Source organism: Seriola aureovittata, chromosome 12, assembly GCF_021018895.1.
Source record: "Seriola aureovittata isolate HTS-2021-v1 ecotype China chromosome 12, ASM2101889v1, whole genome shotgun sequence".
In the NCBI taxonomy this organism is placed as follows: Eukaryota; Metazoa; Chordata; class Actinopteri; order Carangiformes; family Carangidae; genus Seriola; species Seriola aureovittata.
The window spans coordinates 13,541,883-13,566,931 of NC_079375.1; the positions used below are offsets into that span (position 1 = coordinate 13,541,883).

General features: G+C 40.4%; 1 protein-coding gene across 1 annotated transcript in view; it reads right to left on the bottom strand.

Annotated features, from left to right (window-relative positions):
• Positions 1-5,630: 5,630 nt before the first annotated feature.
• Positions 5,631-25,049, bottom strand: part of LOC130178508 (tensin-3-like) — a 32,731-nt gene continuing 13,312 nt past the window's right edge. Inside the window, exons 13-28 of the mRNA XM_056390822.1 lie at positions 24,463-24,564; positions 18,304-19,500; positions 15,147-15,304; positions 14,899-15,031; positions 14,678-14,761; positions 12,732-12,864; positions 11,996-12,558; positions 11,801-11,887; positions 11,572-11,703; positions 10,149-10,244; positions 9,701-9,778; positions 9,424-9,501; positions 9,004-9,172; positions 8,839-8,907; positions 8,550-8,579; positions 5,631-7,377 (exon numbers count right to left, since the gene is read on the bottom strand). Of these exons, the coding sequence (XP_056246797.1) occupies positions 7,233-7,377; positions 8,550-8,579; positions 8,839-8,907; positions 9,004-9,172; positions 9,424-9,501; positions 9,701-9,778; positions 10,149-10,244; positions 11,572-11,703; positions 11,801-11,887; positions 11,996-12,558; positions 12,732-12,864; positions 14,678-14,761; positions 14,899-15,031; positions 15,147-15,304; positions 18,304-19,500; positions 24,463-24,564 (3,254 nt within the window). The 3' untranslated portion in view covers positions 5,631-7,232. The remainder of the gene's footprint in view (positions 7,378-8,549; positions 8,580-8,838; positions 8,908-9,003; positions 9,173-9,423; positions 9,502-9,700; positions 9,779-10,148; positions 10,245-11,571; positions 11,704-11,800; positions 11,888-11,995; positions 12,559-12,731; positions 12,865-14,677; positions 14,762-14,898; positions 15,032-15,146; positions 15,305-18,303; positions 19,501-24,462; positions 24,565-25,049) is intronic.

The following is a 25,049-nucleotide window of genomic DNA, read 5'->3' on the forward strand; positions in this document are numbered from 1 at the left end:
GGTGTAAAAATGACAAAAAACGTCATACTATACTAAGGCATAAAACGTCATAGTATAGTAAGGCATAAAAATGTCAGAAAATGTCATAGTATATTAAGGCATAAAAATGTCAACAAACGTCATACTATACTAAGGCAGAAAACTTCATAGTATAGTAAGGCATAAAAAAGTGAAAAAATGTCATAGTATAGTAAGGCATAAAAATGTTAAAAAATGTGATACTATATTAAAGAATAAAACGTCAAAGTATAATAAGGCATAAAAATGTCAAAAAACGTCATAGTATAGTAAGGCATAAAAATGGCAAAAAACGTCTTACTATACTAAGGCATGAAACTTCATAGTATAGTAAGGCAAAAAAAGTGAAAAAACCTCATAGTATACTAAGGCATAAAAATGTCAAAAAACGTCATATTATAGTAAGGCATAAAAAAGTCAAAAAATATCATAGTATAGTGAGGCAAAAAAAGTGAAAAAACATCATAGTATACTAAGGCATAAAAATGGCAAAAAACGTCATACTATACTAAGGCATAAAAATGTCATAGTATAGTGAGGCATAAAAATGTCAAAAAACGTCATAGGCATAAAAACTACTTACTAAGGCATAAAAATGTCAAAAAACGTCATACTATACTAAGGCATAAAACGTCATAGTACAGTAAGGCATAAAAAAGTGAAAAAACGTCATAGTAAAATGAGGCATAAAAATATTAAAAAATGTCATATTTTATAAAGGATAAAACTTCATAGTATAGTAAGGCATAAAAATGTCAAAAAACGTCATAGTATAGTAAGGCATAAAAATGTCAAAAAACGTCATACTATACTAAGGCATGAAACTTCATAGTATAGTAAGGCAAAAAAAGTGAAAAAACCTCATAGTATACTAAGGCATAAAAATGTCAAAGAACGTCATATTATAGTAAGGCATAAAAAAGTCAAAAAATGTCATAGTATAGTGAGGCAAAAAAAGTGAAAAAACATCATAGTATACTAAGGAATAAAAATGGAAAAATACGTCATACTATATTAAGGCATAAAAACGTCCTATTATAGTAAGGCATAAAAATGTCAAAAAACGTCTTATTATAGTATGGCATAAAAGTGTTAAAAAATGTGATACTATATTAAAGCAAAAAACTTCATAGTATAGTAAGGCATAAAAATGTCAAAAAACGTAAAAGTATAGTAAGGCATAAAAAAGTGAAAAAACGTCATAGTATAGTAAGGCATAAAAATGACAAAAAACATCATAGTATAGTGAGGCATAAAAAAGTCAAAAAATGTCATAGTATAGTAAGGCAAAAAAAGTGAAAAAACATCCTAGTATACTAAAGCATAAAAATTGCAAAAAATGTCATACTATACTAAGGCATAAAACTTCATAGTATAGTAAGGCATAAAAATGTCAAAAAACGTCATAGTATAGTAAGGCATAAAAAAGTCAGAAAACCTCATTGTATAGTATTGCATAAAAATGTCATAGTATACTAAGGCAAAAAAAGTGAAAAAATATCATAGGATAGTAAGGCATAAAAATGTCAAAAAACGTGAAAGTACAGTTAGGCATAAAAAAGTGAAAACACGTCATAGTAAAATGAGGAATAAAAAAAAAAATGTCGTACTATATTAAAGGATAAAACGTCATGGTATAGTAAGGCATAAAAATGTCAAAAAACATTAAATGTTAAAAAGCGTTATAGTATAGTAAGGCACATAAATGACAAAAAACATCATACTATACTAAGGCATAAAACATCATAGTATGGTAAGGCATAAAAATGTCAAAAAACGTCATAATATAGTAAGGCATAAAAAAGTGAAAAAACATCATAGTATAGTAAGGCATAAAAATGTTAAAAAATGTGATACTATATTAAAGCATAAAACGTCATAGTTTAGTACGGCATAAAAATATCAAAAAACGTCATACTATACTAAGGCATAAAAATGGCAAAAAACGTCATACTATACTAAGGCATAAAACTTCATAGTACAGTAAGGCATAAAAATATCCAAAAACGTCATAGTATATTAAGGCATAAAAAAGTCAGAAAATGTCATTGTATAGTATTGCATAAAAATGTCATAGTATAGTAAGGCAGAAAAAGTGAAAAAATATCATAGTATAGTAAGGCATAAAAATGTCAAAAAACGGCATATTAAAGTAAGGCATAAAAATGTCAAAAAACGTGAAAGTACAGTTAGGCATAAAAAAGTGAAAACATGTCATAGTAAAATGAGGAATAAAAATAAAAAAAAATGTCGTACTATATTAAAGGATAAAACGTCATGGTATAGTAAGGCTTAAAAATTTCAAAAAAAAAATTCAAAAAAAAATGTTAAAAAACGTTATAATATAGTAAGGCACATAAATGACAAAAAACATCATACTATACTAAGGCATAAAACATCATAGTATGGTAAGGCATAAAAATGTCAAAAAACGTCATAATATAGTAAGGCATAAAAAAGTGAAAAAACATCACAGTATAGTAAGGCATAAAAATGTAAAAAAAAAATGTGATACTATATTCAAGCATAAAACGTCATAGTTTAGTATGGCATAAAAATATCAAAAAACGTCATACTATACTAAGGCATAAAAATGGCAAAAAACGTCATACTATACTAAGGTATAAAACTTCATAGTATAGTAAGGCATAAAAATGTCAAAAAACGTCATAGTATAGTAAGGCATAAAAATGACAACAAACGTCATACTATACTAAGGCAGAAAACTTCATAGTATAGTAAGGCATAAAAATGTCAAAAAACGTCCTAGTATAGTAAGGCATAAAAAAGTCAAAAAATGTCATAGTATAGTAAGGCAAAAAAAGTGAAAAAACATCAAAGTATACTAAGGCATAAAAATGTCAAAAAACGTCATAGTATACTAAGGCATAAAAAGTGAAAACACGTCATAGTAAAATGAGGAATAAAAAAAAAAATGTTGTACTATATTAAAGGATAAAACGTCATAGTACGGCACAATTACGACAAAAAACATCATACTATAGTAAGGCATAAAAATGTAAAAAAAACGGAATAGTAAAGTTTGGTGTAAAAATGACAAAAAAACGTCATAATATACTAAGGCATAAAACTTCATAGTATAGTAAGGCATAAAAAAGTCAAAAAATGTCATAGTATAATAAGGCATAAAAATATCAAAAAACATCATAGTTAAATAAGGCTTAAAAATGTCAAACAATGTCCTAGTATAATAAGGCATAAAAAGCTCAAAAAATATCATACTATATTAAAGCATAAAACGTCATAGTATAGTAAGGCATAAATCTTAATAGTTTATTATGGTATAAAACATCATAATATAGTAAGGCATAAAAGTATCCATAAATGTCATCCTTTAGTAAGGCACAAAATGTCATAAAAACATCATGAAATATTAAGGTATTAAAATGTCAAATAACATTGTAGTATAGTAAGGCATGAAAGGTCAGAGTATAGTAAGACATAAAAATCCCAAAGATTTTATATTATATTAGGACATAAAAATGTCATAAACAGCATAGTACAGTAAGGCATAAAAATTCACAGTTTAGCAAGGCATCAAAAAGTCAATAGTATAATAGGGCATTAAAGTAGCCAAGTAAGCTCTTTGGATTGCAGAAGTAAGCCGGAATACCTGGAGAGAACCCATGCAGTAATAGGATTAACATGCAAACTCCACACAGAACGGTCCATCTCACTGCCGGGCTACAGTAACACTACTGCCCTACCATGCCACACACCCGTATAAAAACTTCATAGTATTCATGGTGACATTTCCAATGGCTGTCTCTGCATCACCCTGAAATTCGCAGATTTTAGATTTTGCTTTTTTTTTTTTCAATGATTCTGAAGTAAAACGTTAGTCATACTGATTATTCATTAATAAGTATCAACTTTACACCACAACATCTCCTCATTTTGACCTGAGCTGAACTATCTGTAAGTGGCTTGTGTGTGAAATCCCAGTTTATCTCTGAGTGCGTTTTGAGGTTTCAGCATCTGCTGAAAACCAAACAGGGGCCTCAAATTGTGCAGCCATCCCAGAATGCACTTTCTATTTTTGCTCCCCAACCTTTGTTCTGCCTCAGAGGAAGAGATGAGCCCTGCCCCTCTAATTAAGTGGTCGTAAAAATGCAGCAGAGCTGGGGGTGCCTGAGGAATGAAAATGAGTTCTGTCAGCCTGATAAACAGGGCCTTTCACCTCCACATTATCTGCAAAATGAAACTTGATTTGGTTCAGTCTGCTGGAAGAGACGGGTGTAAATCTGTGGAGTTTATTGGAAAGCTGGTATTTGTTGAGACAGGCATACTGTATGTGACGGGCTTAATCAGTGTTTTGCTCAGGTCAGGAATGTCAGCACATTAGCAGTGATTATATTAGAAAAGCTCATCAGTAATGTTGGGAAAATTGTGCAATTTCTTATCTGTTTTTCCTTCACATAATTCTTCTATATCATTAATAAGCTTGATAATAGTAAATATCAAGACATATAAATCAAGCTTGATGGGGAATTGTTGCAGTATCGAGTTAGGCCAGCTCTCTCATGCTCACACACACTGTTATTACATGTTTGAAATATTGTCTCTGCTGACAGGTTCCTCTGTAGTCTAATAATGTTGCTTGGTTTTCTGGACTTTCCCCAGCTTCTTTTATTTCGAGGCCACTCCACACTAAATAACAGAGGAAGACGGGCTCTAGCTCTCTACAGTCGCCACACCTGGGCCTTCACTTCCTTCCTGCCCTCCCCGGGAATTCTTCACTTTCACCACCTGCAGAGGGACAGTAGTGAGGTGGGAGGAGGAGGGGAGGAAGGGTCTACCCCATTATACCTTTCCTCCCTCTTAGGCTCAGCTCTGCAATTTTATTCCCTCTCAGCACCATTAGAGTAACCTGTCCTGGCTTGTGTGGAGGCACAGTCCTGTTTTACTGCACTTCACAAATGAGACAGTGGACATGTGTGTGTTGGATATGTGCATGTGTACTGCAAGAGTAAGACACAGATGCAGAGTACTTGTGTGTCAGCCTTATTAAGATGTGGTGGTGGTCCACTTACACAATTACTATTTCACCTTTAAGCTACAGCTGAAAAAAAAAAAAAATTCTGACTGGGGAAATAAGCCACGTCATGAAACACATGCCACTCATGTGCAGGTTCAAATGTTTTGTGTTGCTAGTGTCCTCTGCTGGCTGTAAACTGAACTGAAGCCGTTTCCTTTCTCTGCAGTTACAGTAAACATGTTTCCAGCATGGTTTCCTCATTATTGACTGGACAGCAGTGTCATGATCTGTAGACTCCTTTCACATCTTGTTTCGTATTGTGAGATCAAAGCTACGACTGGAATTTAGAAACCTTCCTGTGACTAATACTCAAAGTTATGTTGTACCGAACCAAAAGACCTTAAAATTTGAAATTGTAGCCGACACCTAAAAAGTTGACAAATTTATGGAAATTGGAAATTGAAATTAGTAAAATGATGCACAAGAAGCTGAAAAGTTGCAACCATACAAAACTTCAATGAAGAGCTGATACAGATTATAGCTACATGTGCTGTCAGAGATAATGGAATAATTGCATTGCAACAACCAAAAAGCAATTGATGAGGAAACAAGATGCCTATATGTCAAACTTTTAATTTGAAGGGTTAACAGATCACCAAGATTACATAAACGTTTCCTTTCGTTTATTTACAGAACACATCAAAAACAACGCAACATCAATATACACATAAACTGTTCACATGTAGCATGTTATAAACAGAGGCACAGTATTGTATGAGATAAGTATGAGGTACAGATAATAGGTCATGAAAATGATAACATCATAACAAATGTGTACATAAACAATGCAAGAATATCAACAGAGCTTTATTGTGGTGGTAGGTCCCTCTCTGGCGGAAATGGCTGCCCAACACACAAAAATAGTTAAAACTAATGACCTTTTTTTGTCATCATCTCATATACAACGTCAACACAAACTCAGCTGGGATTATCAACATTTTAATCTGTCTCCCAGAGCAAGTATATTGTATATGTCATAGACAGATGACCAGCTGAATATGTCCAATACTAAATTTATTTGTGCAATTCCAACACTGAGCGTTCTCACGTTTTAAAAACTAACGCAATGACAGCATTTGCTTTCTCAATATAGCAGCCTGTGTGTTTAAAAAAAAAAAAAAAAAAAAAAGTCAAATCAAATATACAAAATGGTGTATACTGATTGATTCTTGATACTGAAACACTGCAGTGCTGTTAGTGGCCACGTGCCCCCACAAAGAGTGTAAGGTTTGGCAGCTGGGTGAGTGGAATGCCACTGTCTTCTACACAAAGTACCAATGTGTTTTTAACCAACTCCTGTCAAGTCAATATATATATTAGCGTTTAATTAAAATATTTTTTTACTATGGTTTCTCTCATTTCAGCACACACACACATACACACACACACTCACACACACTTCCATTAAACTGTTACTGACAGCTTTATAAGTGGTCATATTCACATCCATCTTATGAAGAAAATGATTTAACAAGTTCAGAGAAGCCAGGTACATGTACCGACAGCTGTGGTTTAAAAAAATAAAATTTTACATTGCATAGATAAAATAATCCTGTATGCGATGTAGCCAGTCCCAGAGTCCAAATTATACATATCTGCTGCACTTTCCTTTGCACAATTTTAACTCCATGAAGCGAAATTGCACGCTGGAAAGATGCAGCATAGACATCGGCTACAACTTTACAGGAAGTTAATAGCTTGAATGAAGCTTGTTTTGGTTAAATAGTAGAAAGAAAAAGCAACATGCAAAACGTAAGGTTTTGTCCATAAAAAATTCTACGCATGGATAAGAAAAGCAGCTTTTGTGTTATGTCCTTAAAATACGATGAGAATGAATATAACTGTATAAGATATTACAGTTGTAAACCAGTAGAAAAAGATTACACATTTTTTAGGATTTTGATGTTTTCATAATTGGCTAATTTACATTTCATTTTACAGGAGAGGAAAATAACAAAATAGAAGGGGATTTGAATTTTTCTATTTAAAGATGTAATTAAATGTCCTGGTGCTGGTAAGTGATGATAATGTATAAAATATCCAGTTAATATCCAGGGTTAATGTTCAGGTCATCACCATCTTCAGTCTTTACATTTTGCCCTTGTTTCAGCTTTTCAGTCTTTATTTGTTGTTTGTCCAGGTGATCAGCTCCGGCCTACTTACTCTTCTGCGAGCCGATCATCACCTTAGACACAAAGTTGACAATGGCACTCGCTGGCTGCTCAGGGTCATGCTCTGCAAACAGGTGACATATATTGTCCATGGAAGTGCCAGTTTTCCTTGCCACAAAGCCGAAGATCCTGCAAAGATGGAGCAAAGTACTTAATAGCTGCACTGTCATCTGCCTCAAACTGACCAAGCCTCATTAAAAATAACGTTTAGTGTTCAGACCCTTCACTTTTTTGCACTTTATTCTGTTGTATATCTGATCTTTACTGGATACAATTTTTGCCAATCTGTACTCACTAACCCATAATGACATAGTTTTAATTATCCTTGAGATGTGTCCAGAACTTGATTGAATTGATTGGACTTAGTTTAGAAAGACACACACACTTATATATGTGTATATAAGCTCCCACAATTCGCATTGCATGTCAGGACAAAAGCTAGGCCATGGAGTCCAAGGAACCTTTGGTGAACCTTTTTGATAAACCTGTGGCGGGGTATAGATGAAGGCCAGGGTATAAAACCGTTTCTGAAGCTTTGAATGTTCTCAGGAGCAAAGTGGCCTCAATTATTGTGGAATGGAAGAATTTTCAAACCACCAGGACTCTTCCTAGAGTTGGCTGCCAAGCCAAACTGAGTAAACAGACAAGAAGGGCCTTGGTCATCGAGGTGACCAAGAACCAATCTGTCCTCCGCAGAGATGGGAGAATCTGATGGAATGACGGCCTTTTCAGCAGCACTCCATCAATCAGGCCTGAATGCACGCGATCTGAGATTGGGGCGACGGTTCACCTTTCAGCACGAGGATGACCTGAAGCATACAGCCAAGACAACTCTGCAGAGAGTCTCTGCTGTCCTTGTGGCCAAAGCCCAGACTTGGACCACATAGAACAACTGTGCAGTGACCTGAAGTTGCCAGTTCAGAGGCGCCTCCCCTCCACTCAGAGTTTGACAGAGAATGGGATAAACTGCCCGAATCCAGGTGGGCAAAGCTTGTCGAGACTTTCCCAAGAAGATTCAAAGCTGTAATTTCTGCCAAACAAGCCTCTACAAAGTACTGAATTAAGAGTCTGAATACTTTTGTAAATGGGAGTTTCTGATTTATAATAAATTTGTAAAAATTTCTAAAAACATGTTTTCAGTTTATCATTATGGATTATTGGTTGCAGTTTGATGGGGTAAATGGCAATTTCATCCATTTACAATGAAATCTAGAACAGAATAAAGTGTGAAAAAGTGACGCGCTCTGAACACTGTAAATGAAATGAAACACTGTATGTAAAAAAAATAACAATTGACTTACTTCGCTGAAGGGCAGCCATCTTTTTTCCACCTATGTTCAGTGAAATGAGGACAACAGTTAGTTGGAGGATTAGTTAGTCATCGTCTTATTAGAACCATTTCATGGGTTGATTTGCTGATATTCCTTTGCTCATGTAATTTCTTGCTCGCCCTGTAATTATCTAGGAAACATTTTGTTATGCCACTCCTTCTTGGAGTAATAACAGGTTAACCTACCAATAGCCATGGTGACTAACACTCTGATAACTCTGCAGTGACATGTGTTCAGACTGTAAATTAGCAATACTCACTTTCTATCTTGAGGGTCCAATGCACAAAAGATGACTGTATTGACATTGTAATGCCTCCTGAAGAAGAGTCTTAAAAAAAAAAAAAAAAAAAGGACAAAATGATGGTTATTGTGAGAAGTGGGTCTTTGTTTGTATGTGTGGTGTAAAAGTGTTTTTGGCACTTACTTCCTCTGGTTGTCAGTGAGGGTGATTCCCTGGGAGGAAACTTTGAAGTGGACCACGGTGGAGGTTGGTGGAGGGTTTGCGCTCAGAGTCATACTGGTGGCTTTCTGCACTGCCTGGACACCCGTCAGGGACTCCATCTCCACTGAGCCCAGGTACCACACGTTACAGGCTGCAGGAGCACACAGACTGAAATTACACTCAGATCACAACAACTAGGTGCAAATAACGGTAGAGCGAGTGCATAAGTGACAAAGTCCTACAGTCCATAATAACGGGACGAGAAAAAATGGCTACGTGTGGATGCGCTCATTTCCAAAAGTGCCACCGCACCGCACACAAGGATTGTGTCACTGTTTATGTACAGTGCCATCACTACTCAGTCATAATGTCTATCCAGAGCGAGTGACGTTAGACAATTACCTGCACCCTGTTTTAGCAGCTCAGAAGCAGAGTTGGTGACTGATTGTGAGATATTCTCCACAACATCTTCAAGAGGATCTGCGAACAAGAAAAGCAAAACAACGTCAGTGAGGTTATTTTGTGAAAACCACAACGTAAACAAATAAAATGACTTAATGGCCAGACAGCTAAATAGACAGACTGGAAGCCACAGAACCCAAATAATGTTTATTTTCTATTCTGACCATAATCTTCCTCAAGAAAATTAAACTGTGTGCGACTGTGTGTGAATGTTTACCTCTGTCAGGTATTATAAGTTTACAGGGCAGGGCCAAGGGAGTGATTGAATGCTGGCAGACCAATGCGGTTAAGCTTCCTGTAAAAGAACAGCACATAAAATCAAAGTTACAGTCAGATTTGCTGATTTATTATCACATCAATCACTTGCTTATTACATCTTCTACTATTACTGAAAAGATGACAAAGAAATTAAAATAAAATCATTGATAATACTATTATGGCAAATGACAATCTTGTTGATGTGTTGGCCACATCAACTCAACTGTCTGCTGCAGAGATACTGTTGTTATCCAGTGCTAGCCACTGGTACAATGCAACACAGACCAGTAGAGGGCAGTGTTGTGCACAAATGCTTGATCTTTGGTGCTGTGATGCCAAACAGCCAGGAGCTGTCACTGTTGGAAGGCAAGTGTGCAGAAAGAGGTTTTACCAGAGCAGGCACTCACCGAAATAGGGCTCATTGGGGCAACCCTTCAACCGCACTCCTTTCTGTGTACACTCAATCAGGAAGTGGCGTACTAATTCATTGGATAGATCGCCTCCTGTGGGGGAAAAAAAAAAAAAGGACAGAAAGAGGATACAGAAGGAGATATGAGAGATAATTAACTCCTCTAACAATTCCTCTGTGGTCTGATTTATCTAAACTGTCCTCTATCTGACACCCTAGATTTACTCTGACCTAAATAACAGCTCCAAGCATTTATCTCAGTGCGACACGTAATTTCCCAGCCTTTAAGAGTTACATAAAACATATTAAATCACTACATTCAATCTCCCCCAGAGATTAATGGGATTATGATTCAACAGAAGCGCCTCTGAGGGGGCAGGAGGAGTCTATGTGAGGAATGTCTTTGACACAAAGGCTTGGAGAAAGGCCTGCTCCTTAAGGTGGGTTGGGTTTCACACTTATAAGGAACCACAATGCCCTAAGCTGAGAGTGTGGAGAAGGACCATGTCATGATGTCACCACAGGTGCCGTTGGACTGCGGAGGGGTAAGAGCAAACAAAAGGGCAGGTGTGAGTGGGGGATGAAATGAAAGGGTTGAACACTGTGGTGGGCTGGTAGAAGAAGGGCATAAGGGCATCCTTTGTGCCCTCATGTGTTGTTTTTGTGAAGAAAAAAAAAAAAAACCTTATAAAGATTCCAACTCGTTTCTGATACACGCTGTGTGGGATTTAATGTCTGGCGCTTTTAAAAAAAATGTTTTTAATAATAATAATAATTAAAAAAACGATGCGTGAATCTCTATCACTGCTTAATCAGCCTTTGTTTTCATGTTGAAGCATGGCCAGAGAATGTTTGGACAGATTCCACTAGAGACTTTGTTTATTTTCCAAGAAAAAAAAAAAATCTCATCCCTTATTTCCTGAAACAAACACACTAGGAAGTAAACATCGAAGCAGCCTGTTTTGAACCCAATCCCTGGATATAGCATCTAGTTATGTGGGGCAGCGAGCTTCCCAGGAGAAGGCCCCGGGATCAGAGCAGGCTTATGGACTCGCCACATCCTTTGTGAAGGGGTGAAACATTAGCTGTACATCTAAGACTATCAGGCAATAGCGGTCTGTTTGGCTTCATCACGATGATGCCCAGGAGAGAGACACAGTGAGGAGCTCTCACACACACACACAAACAGAGGAGGGGACTCTCATATTCCACCACGAAGGTGAGTACAGTGGGCTGTAACTGTAGATGGCTTTGTGTGGGATTGTGTGATGGTTGATTCCCATGAACACTGTTGGATCAGTCTCTGATACCTGACTACGATAATTGAGAGAATGCTTTTCAACATTTTGGGAAACACACATTTAATCCACATTTTCTTCTTTTCTTAAAAAGTTAGGAACATTATATCACATGTGTCGTACCTTTCTTGGTCTGTTGGAGAACGGAGGGTGGGGGTGTAGCCACCTTCATCGCCAGCCCATAGGCCCCTCTGAAGGAGTGGCTGTCCCTCACGATGAAGCAGCCAGGCTCCTTGTCCTTCAAGACTGAAATGGCTGAGGAAAGAGAAACATAATTATGAGGCTGCTCGATGGTTAAGTGTAAAAGTTTTCTTTTTTCTTTTTAGATAAAAAGCGGACGCTGGAAGCCTACCTTGATCCCTTGAGATATCTGGCTTATACCAGAATTTCGATGTGTCCTGCACAAATTTTACAGTAACCTGCTTGCTGGCCAGTACATCTGAAAAAAAAAACAAACAAACACACAATCATCAGCCAAAGGAGCTTTAGCAGGATTAATTTGTGGGTGTTCATCACCTCATGTGACACCAATGAGACATGAGCTTACCTGGCAGAGGTGAGGCTGTGCCTGGCGTCTGAGCTGACAGGTCAGGCAAGACGTTGGGGAAGGGGATACTAACAGAGCTCCCACTGTGGGGACTCGAGAAGCCGCTGAGGGCTGGAGAGGCTGTTCCCAGCGAATGCTCCCCGTCCGACGCCCTCTTCTTCTCAGGCAGGAGTGGGGGCTGTATCTGGGGCTGACTCTGTGACTGACTCTGCCCATCCATGGAGGTCAAAAGATCCCTGTCCATGCCTCCGTTTCCCAGAAGAGAAGAGCTGGAGTTTGGGCAGTCCGTGCCGTAGCCGACACCCGTGTCGTCCTGCTCGTCAAAGCTTTGGGCTGGACTGTGGCTGAGAGCGTAGCGAGCCATGCGGCTTCGCTGGCTGCTTCGAGGAGAGCTGTGGGCGTTGGGGGCCGGGTGGATATGGGGGTGGTGCAGGGGAGGAGAGTGGTGGCCGTAGTCCAGTGACATGGAGTGCTGCGGTGGTTGTCTGGTAGAGGTGTAGCCGCTCAGAGAAGAGTGGCGGCTCAGGACGGGATGCTCTGGCCAGGACTGGTTCATAGATGAGCTTGAGTTAAGAAAAAAAAAGGTCACTGACATACGGTAAAAGAATAGTGTTTAATCTTTGGTAATAACACTAAAACCGCAACCAAGACTCCCACTTTTTAACTACTAACTTGCATCCTCTTGTAGTAAAACGGTTAATGCTGCTTTATGTTTTTGCAAAGGTAAGATTTCTACCTGTCTGTCCGCTTTAGGGTCCCAACAATGGAGGCAGAGTGTGTAGCACTTAGCGTCCTGTGGCAGTTGATGGACGAGTCTGGCAAACCGTCAACTCCAACATGGCCGATCATCTCTGAATATTCCCGCAGTTCTGCATGAGAGCAAGAAAACAATGTGACAAGAGTTCTTCAAACATAATTTTGAAAACACTCAAAGTCGGGATGGAGCTGTTTGTGTTTTAAACGCTGTAAACATGAAAATAAATACACACAGAGAGAAAAAGCTGAAGAAAACAAACTTTAGAACTTAAAATAAGCAAAGATAAACTTGCTGAAACAAATAGGATTACATGACATGAAAAATCCCTCAGGAAAGAGCTCTGGGTTCTTTTCAGCAACAAGCAATCAATGTTGGAGTTGAAATAAAATGAAAACAATCCACAACCTATATAAAACCAATTACCAATTACCGCCGCCACAACCCACAGAGTCAACAAATCAAACTCGATTGCAGCTAGAAATTAAAAGCCCTCTGACATAATTATCTAAAAGCTTCATTCTAATCAGTCAAAGTCTGGAGTCGCTGACAGCCACAGATCTAACAGCTCATGTTCAAACTCAGGCTCTACAGCCAGGGTTTCTCCGGGGAACGTTTATGGGAGCGAGAAGTGCAAAGCAAGTGAAAGAGTTTCTTCTTGTCCCCGTTTCCCCTCTGTGTACACAGAGACAAATGTTTTTTTGTGTCATGATTCCTGACCCACAGTCACCATGGAGATGTGGCAGGGCTGAATACGGTGATTCTCGCCTGGACGTCTGAGGTAGTAAGAGGCAAAGCAGGGGCACAGATCTGCTCCCAGGCCCTACAACCTTTAGACATACTGTAGATCTCTATGGTAACAAGTCAATGAGAGATCAGCATAGAGTGAAAATGAAAGTAAAGCTTGGGTTCATGGCGAGATCATCTACCAGTATGTGGGCAGTTCCTGACATGTACAATCTTCTGCTTTTGTGACAACACTGATCCAAAAACATGCCACAGCTAACTCAATTTAAACCTTCTGGGATGCAACACAACACCAGCTCTACATTGTTTTAGATTTCTACTTCTATCATTAAGACAGAGTAAAAAATAAAAAGAATTTTAAAAAAACAACATGGAGGAATTTGGGAAGTTACATCAACAGCGAGGGTGTGTTCCACCTCGGATAAACACCAAAGAAAACAAAAAACATCCACCAACAAAGAAACACAGAGGGGATCGGTTTTAATCTAAAGAACAACACTGTTATGTTTAAAAAAAAAAAAAAAAGTTTTCCCTTCTGGCTGTGACCACGCAGACATTCTCCAAAAACCAAGCAAGAAGGGCAGAGACCGGTGAGGAATCTCCCTGCTTTCTCATTCATGAGACGTCTTTGTTTTCGGCCTCTGTCTCAAAACCGCTAAAATTCCACGAACAACAAGCTCACCATTATTAGGTAAAGCAAGGGGGGACCTCAGATAGTTCTGCTCTAATGAGACAGTGGTTCCAAACAGTCAGTCAGAGGGCAGACATGAAAGACGACTCCTGGAAAGACCGTGTCTCTTCTTGTCACTCTATCTTTAATTGGTTTAAGGGAAAAAAGACAAGTACGCTCATAGAAGAATAGTGTAAATGTTCTTTCTTCACAGCACTTTGGTCAATGGTTTTACCTCCTATAATAAAGTGCTTCACATCCATAGGGTTAGAAAAAGGTCAAATGTTCTGTATTTTTAGTTCACAATGAAATTACATTTCTGTATTTTAAATATATACCATCAAATTACATGGAGATTTGTTTTTCTCTACCAATGTTCTGTGTCTATTCTTCAAGGCAGCTGTTAAGTTCACAAAGAAAGACCACTTTCTTCCCTCAGACTGTTCATAACGGCTTCATGTGATGCTCTGTTTTCTCAGAAGAATGAGTTCATTCTGCATTTTGAACCTACCATGGTTTGTTCTGTAGCCTCCATATGACTGCATGCTTGGAGATGGCGTTTGCCTGAGGTGAGTTAATTCTGACATATTTTTCACTGAAAGCACAAAGGAAACAATGACAGGGACTTTAAATGAAACCAGACAATCAAAGCTGGTCAGAAATAAATGCAAAATTAGTTATTCCCCCAAAAGGCACCTATTCACAAAGACACAGGAGACACACTGTACTTACCATATGGTGTAGGTGGAGAGATGGGGAAGGCAGGAGTGGGTGGGGTCATGTCGCTCCCGGCCTCAACCCCACTGTCCATGTCTGGGCCCTGGGCCCTGTAGTCAGCGCTGTCACTCCTGTACAACATGGGATGCTGGAACACACAGACAAAGGCATGTAAACTAAGCATCCACGCATGGGGAAAACAACATACATACATACATACATACATACAAGCACTACACTTTGTGCACATGTGCTGCATTTACCTGAGACTGTGGCACACAGGGGGAGTATGTCCGCTGGCCCCTGTACTCCTCTGTGCCGCCCCACCCTGAACTACAGAAGCCTGGGTGATCCATCACATCGCTTCCTTGACGACTCAAACTCTGTGTGACACCCACCCGTCCCTCACTGGACTGGACAGCTGGACACACACAGGTAGACAGCAGCAAGTGGGTCATTAAATGTTAACTGACTTACAGGCATCACTGATTTCAAGGACGTAAAACACATCAAAATACTGAAAGGAAAAATAACAGCGCTTTGACCTTTGGTGCTTTTCAGAACTTTACTCAGCAAAAATTCACACGTTCTTTGGATCATGTTCTCTGGAAACGTTTAAACATTTTCACAACAGTGTGTCTTGAAGTTTTATTAGTTTTCAATTGCAGCTAGCCATTATTCAACTGGAAAAGAAAAATTAGAGAAACAATAAATATATACCATCGTATCATCGATATGAATTTGATAAATAATAATTCTGATTCGTTGCACATTAAATTCAGTCATTTCAGTTCACATTTTGATGTAGACAGCTTTGTAACCTGGGTTGGCTACTTTCATGACTTCTCTCTGTAACAGGTTTGGGACTGATGACATTTTTATTCAGTCAGTCTATAAACTGAAATGACCACACTGCTAACCCCAGGGTGCTGCTACAGTCGGGTTTTCAGAGGACAGGACAGCTGAGGAATTCCAGGGTTCTGGCCGGTGGTGTGGAGCATGTGTGGGTGTGTGTGTGTGTGTGTGTCAGGGAGGTGGTGGAGGGGTGGGGGTTCAATGTTGTGACAACTCTAAAGAGTGCTGCCACTCAGCACCAGGGTGTTAATTTGAGCCCTCCCAGCGAGCTTGGCCTCTCATCCCTGAAGAATGCTAATGGTGCAGAAGTGTTACTGCCGGGGATCATTACTCACTTGGTCTGGGGCGAATATGGATGACACAGACAGTGTCATGCATACTTGGCGGTGTTTCTCCATGCATGCTTTTCAGTTAAGCACGTTCTTCTAGGACATGCATTTCTTTTATACAAAAAATGAATCATAAATGAAATAACTCTGATATCAACTGAAGAAACTGCAGATGCATTTTGCAAACATGTATTGTTTTTTTGGGTCTTGTGCCAAAAATGTGTTTGGGAAAAAAAAAAAACCTCAACAAAAAACAGACTAAATATAATATAAATGTTACAAAAGTGTTATTTCCTCCTGCAAGTCATGAAGGTGTGAAGAGCTTTTTTTATTTGGACCAAATTTCTCGTGCAGGCTTTTCTTTGGCCTCCAGTGGAGATCATCCCCCACCTTACTGAGCTTCTGTCACTCGTCAGTTCTGTTCAGGCCCAGTTCCCTTAATACAACACAAACACTGCAACCTCCGTCCTCCATCTCCCTCCTCTTCCTCTCCTCCTTAATGCAGTTAAAGGTGTTGAAATGACTTGGCAGACAATCATGAATTATCCATGAAACAATTTAATCAGCCTTCCTTTATCTTAAATAACTTTTTCTCCAACTTCATGTATTGACACAGCTCTGCAGAACGACTCTGAGCCATGACTCCTATCACCATTGCAAATTTATATATAAAAGCCTACATTAATCTGCAACCAACCCATCGCTTCCTATATGTTATTTGTGTATTAGCAAAGTTGTAGCCTTCGGCGTTTGTTACTTGGAATGATACTTCTGTGTAGCTGATATGCACAGACAGGTATGCCTTTGGAATCGAATGGAAAAAACTCTGCCTCCGGGCTCACTTGTTCCTCTTTTGGAAATTCCTCAGGCCTCCCCATCCTGTGCCCCCCGCCCCTTCCCCTGCAACCACATGTACATGTACTAGAGTGTGATTCACGGGCTGCTAACATCCAGACAGCTTTTCTGCATTTTCTCTGCCTCACTGGCTTTCAGCTAAAAACATATAATGGAGCGCTATTGCACCAACAGTTAGTATGACTATTCTGAAGCCAACAGTACTGAACTTCATAACCTTTAAGGCTGAGCCAAATCTGACATAAAAACAAAAACCAAAAAAACAACTCTTATCTTTGTACCACTGAAAAGAGCTCATCAACATCACATGATAGACAAATCCAAAATGTTGCTACATTTTTCTTATGATGTTTATCACCACTTTAGGTCTTGGGGAAAAACAAATTTAAGATAGAGAGTGGAATTTTGTAATTTAGCAATTTCTATGAAGCGTGCAAGGAAGAAATACTTTGCAGCATTTCAATATCATAGGCTGCATCTTTGAATATGGCCCTGGGATCAGTTTCAACATGAATATATTGGGAATAACGCCGGTGAATATGATAGATTCAAAAATCATTGCGATGCATAACCGCTTTAAGCACAGCAAACCTAACAACAACAATCAAAGACGACGTTATAGTATTATAGTTACATATCATTGATAGCAAAGAGCCTGGACAGTTGGAAGTGCAATGCTGCACAACAACAACAGGACACAGTAATATAAGGAGAGATCTATTAGAGATGACTAACATTAAATGAATCAAGCGGTGTCTGCGTTATATACGTAATGCTTAAAATCTATACACACAACAATAACCTTGCAGTCTCGGGGGATGTCTGAGGTAAACACAACTATTCTAAGGACTTTGATTTATCTGTATTCCTCAGAATGCAATCTCTATAATCCAAACACTGAGAGACGGCAATGTTCAGAAAGTTCGATGACAGCTGCCCTCCCTCTGTTCATGTACCATACTGATCCTGTAGTCAGATAGCTCCGCAGACAAGTCTGGACAGTGCTCCTTTCCTCAGAAAACATACTGAAAACATCTGAAAACCTGGCAACCACCCTGCTATTTCTGCCACTAAAACACGCCAGGTGGGAGAAGGAGAGAAGGTGTGCTTTGTTCAGTGAACTCTGTAGTGCAGGAGAAGAAAAGCTGATGCTGTCGGAGAGGAGCTGCTCTTGTTTTAAATCATTCTCGGCGTGTTCATTGAAGTTGTTTTATAACTTAATTCATTAACATATTTATTAGACATTTCTAGCAAAAGCACTTCTCTGGTTTCATAATGATCCGTCACACATTTCTTTTCACGACCACACTTCCAGACCACACCACATCATCATCATCACCACCACCACCACCACCACACCCAGACTGTCTGACTGTCTTACCTGTCTGCTGTGTGTTTGTCAGGGTTGCTGCGTTATTATTGCTGAATCTGAGATTGATGCCGTTTGAGCATTTGCCGCCTGAGCTGTTTACATGCGCGCTGCCGTTCTTCTTAACGGAGCTCGATACAGGCACAAATGTGGGGTCCAGGTCCATGATGAGCTGATTGAGCTGATCGATGGAGTTGTCAATGTCCATCGTTAAAGATTTGAACTCCTCGTCCTGTTTGTTGTTGTTGTTATTGTTTATTGTCGTCTGTTCCTTGTGGGGTGCTGTGTTTCTCAGAGCGTCCACTGTCGTGTCCTTCGTTGGGCCCTGTGGTTCAGCGGGCAGGCCTGTTTTGGGTGAACTGCTCCCCTGCTTGCTCCCTGCGTATCTTTCAGTCTCATTTCCTTCCTCTGGCATGTAGATAAACTGTTGTGCAGCAACCATTTGCTGCTGGCGAACCCAGGACTGTGTGGAATAGCTTCCCTGTCGGTAGACATGCTGCTTGGGCATGGGAGCACTACCGGGATTAGAGGAGGCCACAGAGTTGCTCCGGGAGCTCAGACAGCCCCTTCTAGCCTCGGCGTAGGATCTCTCATATTCCTCCATGGGAGGGGGTGCAGGATGGTGAAGGTGGTGCTGGCTTTGGCTCTGCTGCTCCTCTCCTCCAGGACTCCCGAAGCCATCCGACAGCAAGGAGTTCTGGCTGCTCTTGTGGCAGGAGGACGATAAGGTTCCCAAGCTGTCCACGCTGTGTAGATCGTGACCCGTAATAACCTCATCATCCAGAATGTCCGTTTCCCTCTCTCTGGGACGGGGGTCTCCGTTGATGTGCACTTGGGCTGGGACTATCTGCTGGATGCCCACCCTTGGGCCTTGATCATCCATCTCCTCCAGTGAGGGGTCCTCAAGACCAAAGCCGCTTAGGAGGCGCTTCAGCTGAACCTTCTCCTGCTGGCTGGGGCCCTGGTTAGCCCTGACGGTGACGGTGGCAGTGGCGGCGGTGGCGGCGGTGGTGATAGGTGTGGGTCTGTCTGCCCACAGGGAAGTGCTAGACAGGCCTGAGTCACTGCTGACGGAGAGGGCGTGGTCGCTGTGGTCAGGGCTGGATGTGGCGGAGGTCGTGCGGGCCCCTCGGCCCAGCGTTGCCTCTCCTCCGCTGGGGCTCCTCTTGCTAGCCGCTTTGTCCTGGTTTAGGCCTTGAGAGCGTGGCGCTGCAAAATAGAAGAGATGCAGCGCTTCATACAGTCAGCTGGTATGGGCACACGTACACACAGAGACACACAAATAGCTCAGACAGACAAACACAAACGGCACAAAACCACACACAACGCGAGACTCCATGAACAAGCACAGTCATGTCATCCCGCAAACTCCACCATTCACAATCTGTCATTGACAAAGCTCAACACTCACAATCGCACCTCACCTGACAAAGACAACATTCCAGACAATACAGAGCATCAGACTGCAAATAACTGGGGAATCAATACATTGGCAGAGAAAAATGTGAATCATGTTACTGTATTGGAGACAAATCGCCTAATTAGATGTGTCAGAAAAAAATAACATCAAATAAATCCCTCTTCTTGACATTCTAATCCATTAATTTTTACTACAACAACTTCCCTCTCTCCCATCAGGCCATCAGGTGAACTACTAAGGTGCTTGTGCATGCAGTGTGCGCTCAGATTATATAAGAGATGTTAAGTCTTCTGTATGCCACTACAAGAGTCAGACTGTCAGACAGGCTGTGGATCTTCAGAGTCTTGACCCCTGCATTCCTCACCCCGCTGTGATTAAGCCATCCTACTCCCTCTTGCTTGCTCCTTGACCCCAAACATATGTCCAAACAACCTCCTTAATCCTCAGGAGTAAAATAGAAATCACAGAAAGTCAGTCATCTTGCAAGAGTCAAATCCATCATGACATAGACAATAATTAAACATTTAAAAAAAAAAGAAAAAAAAGACTAGACTTACACAAAATGAGTGTTGGAGAAGAATTCCTAGTGCATGTGAGCGGTGTGGCCAAGTAAATGAAACTGCACTGTCACTCCTCAACAAAAGAGCTGGAACATGACTCCTATGCTTCTCCCACAATCTACCGCCTTAAGTACTTGCCTTTCAGTCAAACTATGACTGGAGGATCTGAATACCAGACACGCATGATAAAAGCTCCCCCTCCTCTTTTTCCTCAAGACAGCTCCTGTATGTATGCTCCCCTCCTCCTCCTCCTCCTCCCTTAACCCCCTGCATTCGGCCCTGAGCAGCCTCGGCTCAGGCCTCCATGCAGGTCAGTTCTGCCGGGAGTTTTCCAACAAATCCCTCTGGTAACATTCCCTCTAGGAAGATGCGAGCAGGCTTTAAGACAGATGCTCCCCCTCTACCTCAACACTGGCCATCTTTCTCTTTCTCTGTCACCCCTGTCATCTTGACACCCACCCCCCCCCTTCCTCATGGCCACCCATCTGTCTCAAGAAAAAAAAAAAAAATCTCTTACCTTCGCTGCCACTGCCAGGTAAGAGCACAAGACAGTCCCCATCTCCGGTAAAGCAAAACTTAAAGAGGGGAAAAGGCCACGCAGACACACGAGAGCGGACATGGCTTTTCACCAGGAAATAATGGTCAGGGTCTTATCAAGAGAGTTCCAATAAGTTAGCCTGGCTTTCTTTCTCTGCTGAGAAGGTGAGAGTGTTTGCACTCCACACAAGGGGGACCTTGAGATCTCCAAATAAGGACAGAGGAATGTAAACAAGTGGGGCGGGGTTTAAGGGAGGGGGCGGGGCGTAGGAAAGCAGTAACCCGACCTCTTGCCCTGCATTAGGGGACTACCCCACTGGGGGGGGAAAGAAAAGGAGAGGGCGGCCGAGAGAGGATCAGAGAATGAAAACAACATTCCTGCAGCTCCAGACTTTTTCACTCTGTAAAAAGACACTTTTTAATTAAAGCAATCCTTGCCTTCTACTTGGAGCTCTGGGCAATTCTCATGAAAAGCAGCAGCCAAGTTGTTTTTCTCTCACTCTTGTGTGTCATGAAATTACACGCCTGCCGTCCTCATGTACAATATCACCATGAAACAGATGTGCCTTAAACTCAATTATGGGGTTCAACAATTGTTATAAAAACTTTTTTACCTATCAGGATTACACTGACATTAACAAACCAATGAATGGTTAACCAAATATGTCCTCAGCCAGTGAGCTTGAGAAAACCAGTCAAACCATTTATATCTAGTGTTCATGAGGTCGGTCGGTGTGGTACAGCGAGTCCCTGAATAATCCACCAATTACAGTGCAGAGAGCGGCGAGACCGGAGCTGTTCCTCTAGCTGCTCTCGTATCGCAGGAGGAGGTCCGGTCGTGTACGGCTATGCAATTACCCAACCCTTTCCATTCCTTCTCAGTTACTCTGCACCACCTGAATGCCAAAAACGGTGAGTCGAAAGCATAATGACGATCATCATCATCATCATCATCATCAGTTTCTTCCGCCCAAGCTCCTACACGTGCCTCCGATGTGTAGACGGCAGCTCTCTGGGAAATGTATCCGGTGTACTACTTGTACAGAACATACTGTACATGCGGAAAATGAAGGGAGTAACAAACTACTCACCTGTAGTAGTACTGAGCCATGCAAATAGTTTTTGAATTTGTTCAAGCTTTGAGAGTTTATCATTGAGAATTTTGCCTCTATTCCGATACAAAGAAGGTGAATCGTGTTTTATTAGTGCTGCTCAAAACATGGAAAAACTACAATAAAAAAACAATATCCTGGTTACTATGAAGAATCCACAGACTCTGCTGTAATCAGTTTTTGGCAACTCTTTTAAATTGATATTCAAGTGGGTATGGGCAACTCAACAACTTGTACGTGCAGGATCTCTGAATGACATGTGATGTGTTACGTCTTACAGGCACATACTGTACATAGCGTCAGTACTTTCAAGGCGTTCACATCATCATCTAATGGTTATGTTCAGATGCTCCACACAGTTTACTTAATTAACAATTTCAGTTCAGTCGTCGTAAGTTGGAGTGTTGTGTTGGTGCATGCAGCCATTTCCATGTCATAGCTGTCCTGCCAAAAGGCCAAAATTATATTCATCCCATTTACCTGGGATTTTGTCCAGGTATATGATGTGATGAAAGAATATCTATTGCGAATGTTATCATTATCTCTTCAATCACCTCTTGCAAATATTGAAAAATAAAAGGACAAGCCCAGAAAATACGACAACAATCTTGATTTTTTTTTTTTCAACCAAACGGCCCCTAGCATTAGTTTTGTCCCTGAGAGACATTAATAAATTAAAAAATTTGAACTTTGTGATCGCTAAATATCAAATTATGTTTTCTCATGGAACTGCATCCTACCACAGAAATAATTTCCATAAGGATTACAGATTGAAAGCAAGGTCTGTGGATTATTCAGACTGACAGGGACACCGGCTCTGGAAAGAAATGTTGCTGTTGAATTTGTAAATTGTAATTTTTGAATGCTCTGAGCCCAGCAAACAATATCTCATTCACCTCCATTATATTGGTGTGGCAGCAGAAGTCTCAAACATCGCAAAAATTCTGTGAATAAAGCTACGACAATCTGGATATTTGAATAATACTAGTACTTCCTTTTGTAATTTGGATGAACCAACCCTTTTAAGAGTCAGTGGATATGAGTTATCAAGGGGCTACAAACATTTCTTGTTACCACTTACGCATGAGCCAAACCATACATAAATTTCAACTACTCACTTCTGCAAGCAGCTGCTGGCCAAGCCACTCAAAGCCAATGACCTGCTATGACCGTAAACTCAAGTAAACAACCTTTCTGGAAAAACAATCTTTTAAAATTCAGCACTTAATTCACACATGGAGATAAACACACACTCCCAATGGTGATTGGTGATTGAAAAGCCATTGAAGTAAATTAGGTTTTCTTTTCACAACCTTAGCACTACGGTGGCAAAGGTTTTTTTAGACTTCCTCCTCCTGAGCAGCCTCTGAGTGACAGCCTTTCAGAGGCAATCTTGGCCTGCCACAGGACTGGTGGTAAGTAGATGTAGAATTCCAACAAAGCTCCCAGTCTTCCCTCTCAGATGTAGTGTTTACATGAGAAAAACAAGGCTGTAAATATCCCACATGAATGCTTTGGAATAAAGGCAAGAGAAAATATTGCTTCTTTGTTGATGTCTTTACTGTGCTTTGATGAATTCTTCAATTTGAGTGGTTGCTCTTTAATTGAATTCCCAGAGGTGTTGCATAAAATTCTATATGGATGTGTTGGGATATTTTAAATGAAAAAAGAAAAGGCAGCTCATTTTCATCAAGCTGCTTATAAAAGCTCTCAATGAACACTGGGAAAGGGTGGATATGTGTTTTAATGCCACCACCACGTCGCTCTATTCTGGGAGGTTGTTGTGAATTCTGTGGTTGAGTGGAGAGCAACAACCACAGCTAGGACGGGACGCCCCGACAGGGTGGCTCTGAGTGTGAGAGTGTGTGCGTGTGTGCGTGTGTGTGTGTGTGTGTGGGATGGTTAAAGCATGCCTATTCATTTGATGAAACAACAAAATAGAAATCTCTTGAGAACTAGCTGCTCTTCCTTTGAAAACAGCACTCACTCCTTACAACAACACTCCTCCTCCCTATCCCTCACACAGAAACAACACTGCTCGTCATACCAATCATACTGCAACCGTAAGACTTTCTTACACTGAGATAAATTTTCGCCTCCATTTCTTTTCCTTGCCATAATAAAAACGCAGGCAGGCTCTGTGGAAACAAGACTTTACATCCCACTCATGAGCAATAACTCATGCTACCAACAACTGCAACATAAACCAAGCCAGTGGCGACCGGCTGTGCATGTTAATGCAATCACACTGCAGTCCCTCAATAACATGGGGCACAGGACCTGTCATGCTGTGTTAATTCCCTGAGAGAAAAAGAGAGTTTGTGCTTACGTGTTTGTGGAAGTGAGAAACAGAGAGAACGCACTGAATAGCAGAAAAGTAACAATAGTAATTTAATCCCATAATAACACCCTCTACATTCCTTTTCCATTCATTAAACAGCCACTGATTTTTTCGCTCAGATAGCATCTGATTCAGACTCTGGCACTGTTATAACAAAATATTGTGAGTCATGTGGTGACTAATGCAGCGTAGCAACAGTACCTTCACCATCACAGATGTTCTGGTAGGAGTCCCAGCGGGTTAGAGGATCTGCTGTGTTGTAGTCCACAATAACATCTGTCCCATTTTGCCACCTGTCGGCACCTGGACCCAAAAATAACATTATTGTAGATACTGTATGTAGCTGTTTTTTTTAACTACATTTTTACTACTACATTTTACTGCATTTCCAGTTTAAAAGCCTCAAAATGAAGTTAGACAGTCAGGAAAATATGTTTATTCACTTTCTTACCAAGAGTTATATGAGAAGATTGACACCACTCTCATGCCTGTATGTGAAATATCAACCTACAGCCAACAGGCGGTTAGCTTAGCTTAGAAGAGGGAGTAGAAGCTTGGTTTAGTTATTTTAACATTTCAATTTTTGTAAGGAATCAACAAACCAGATATAATGTGTTGACTAATGAGCGTTACAGGAAGTGGGAAACAGTTTTTACCAAACAACAGCCAGGGTAGCTGCTTATCCTACTTTCATTTGTTTTGCGAGGCTAAGATAATTGTGTCCTGGCTGTAGATTCATATAGCATACAGACATATGTAAGTGATATCCACCATGTCATCTTACTCTC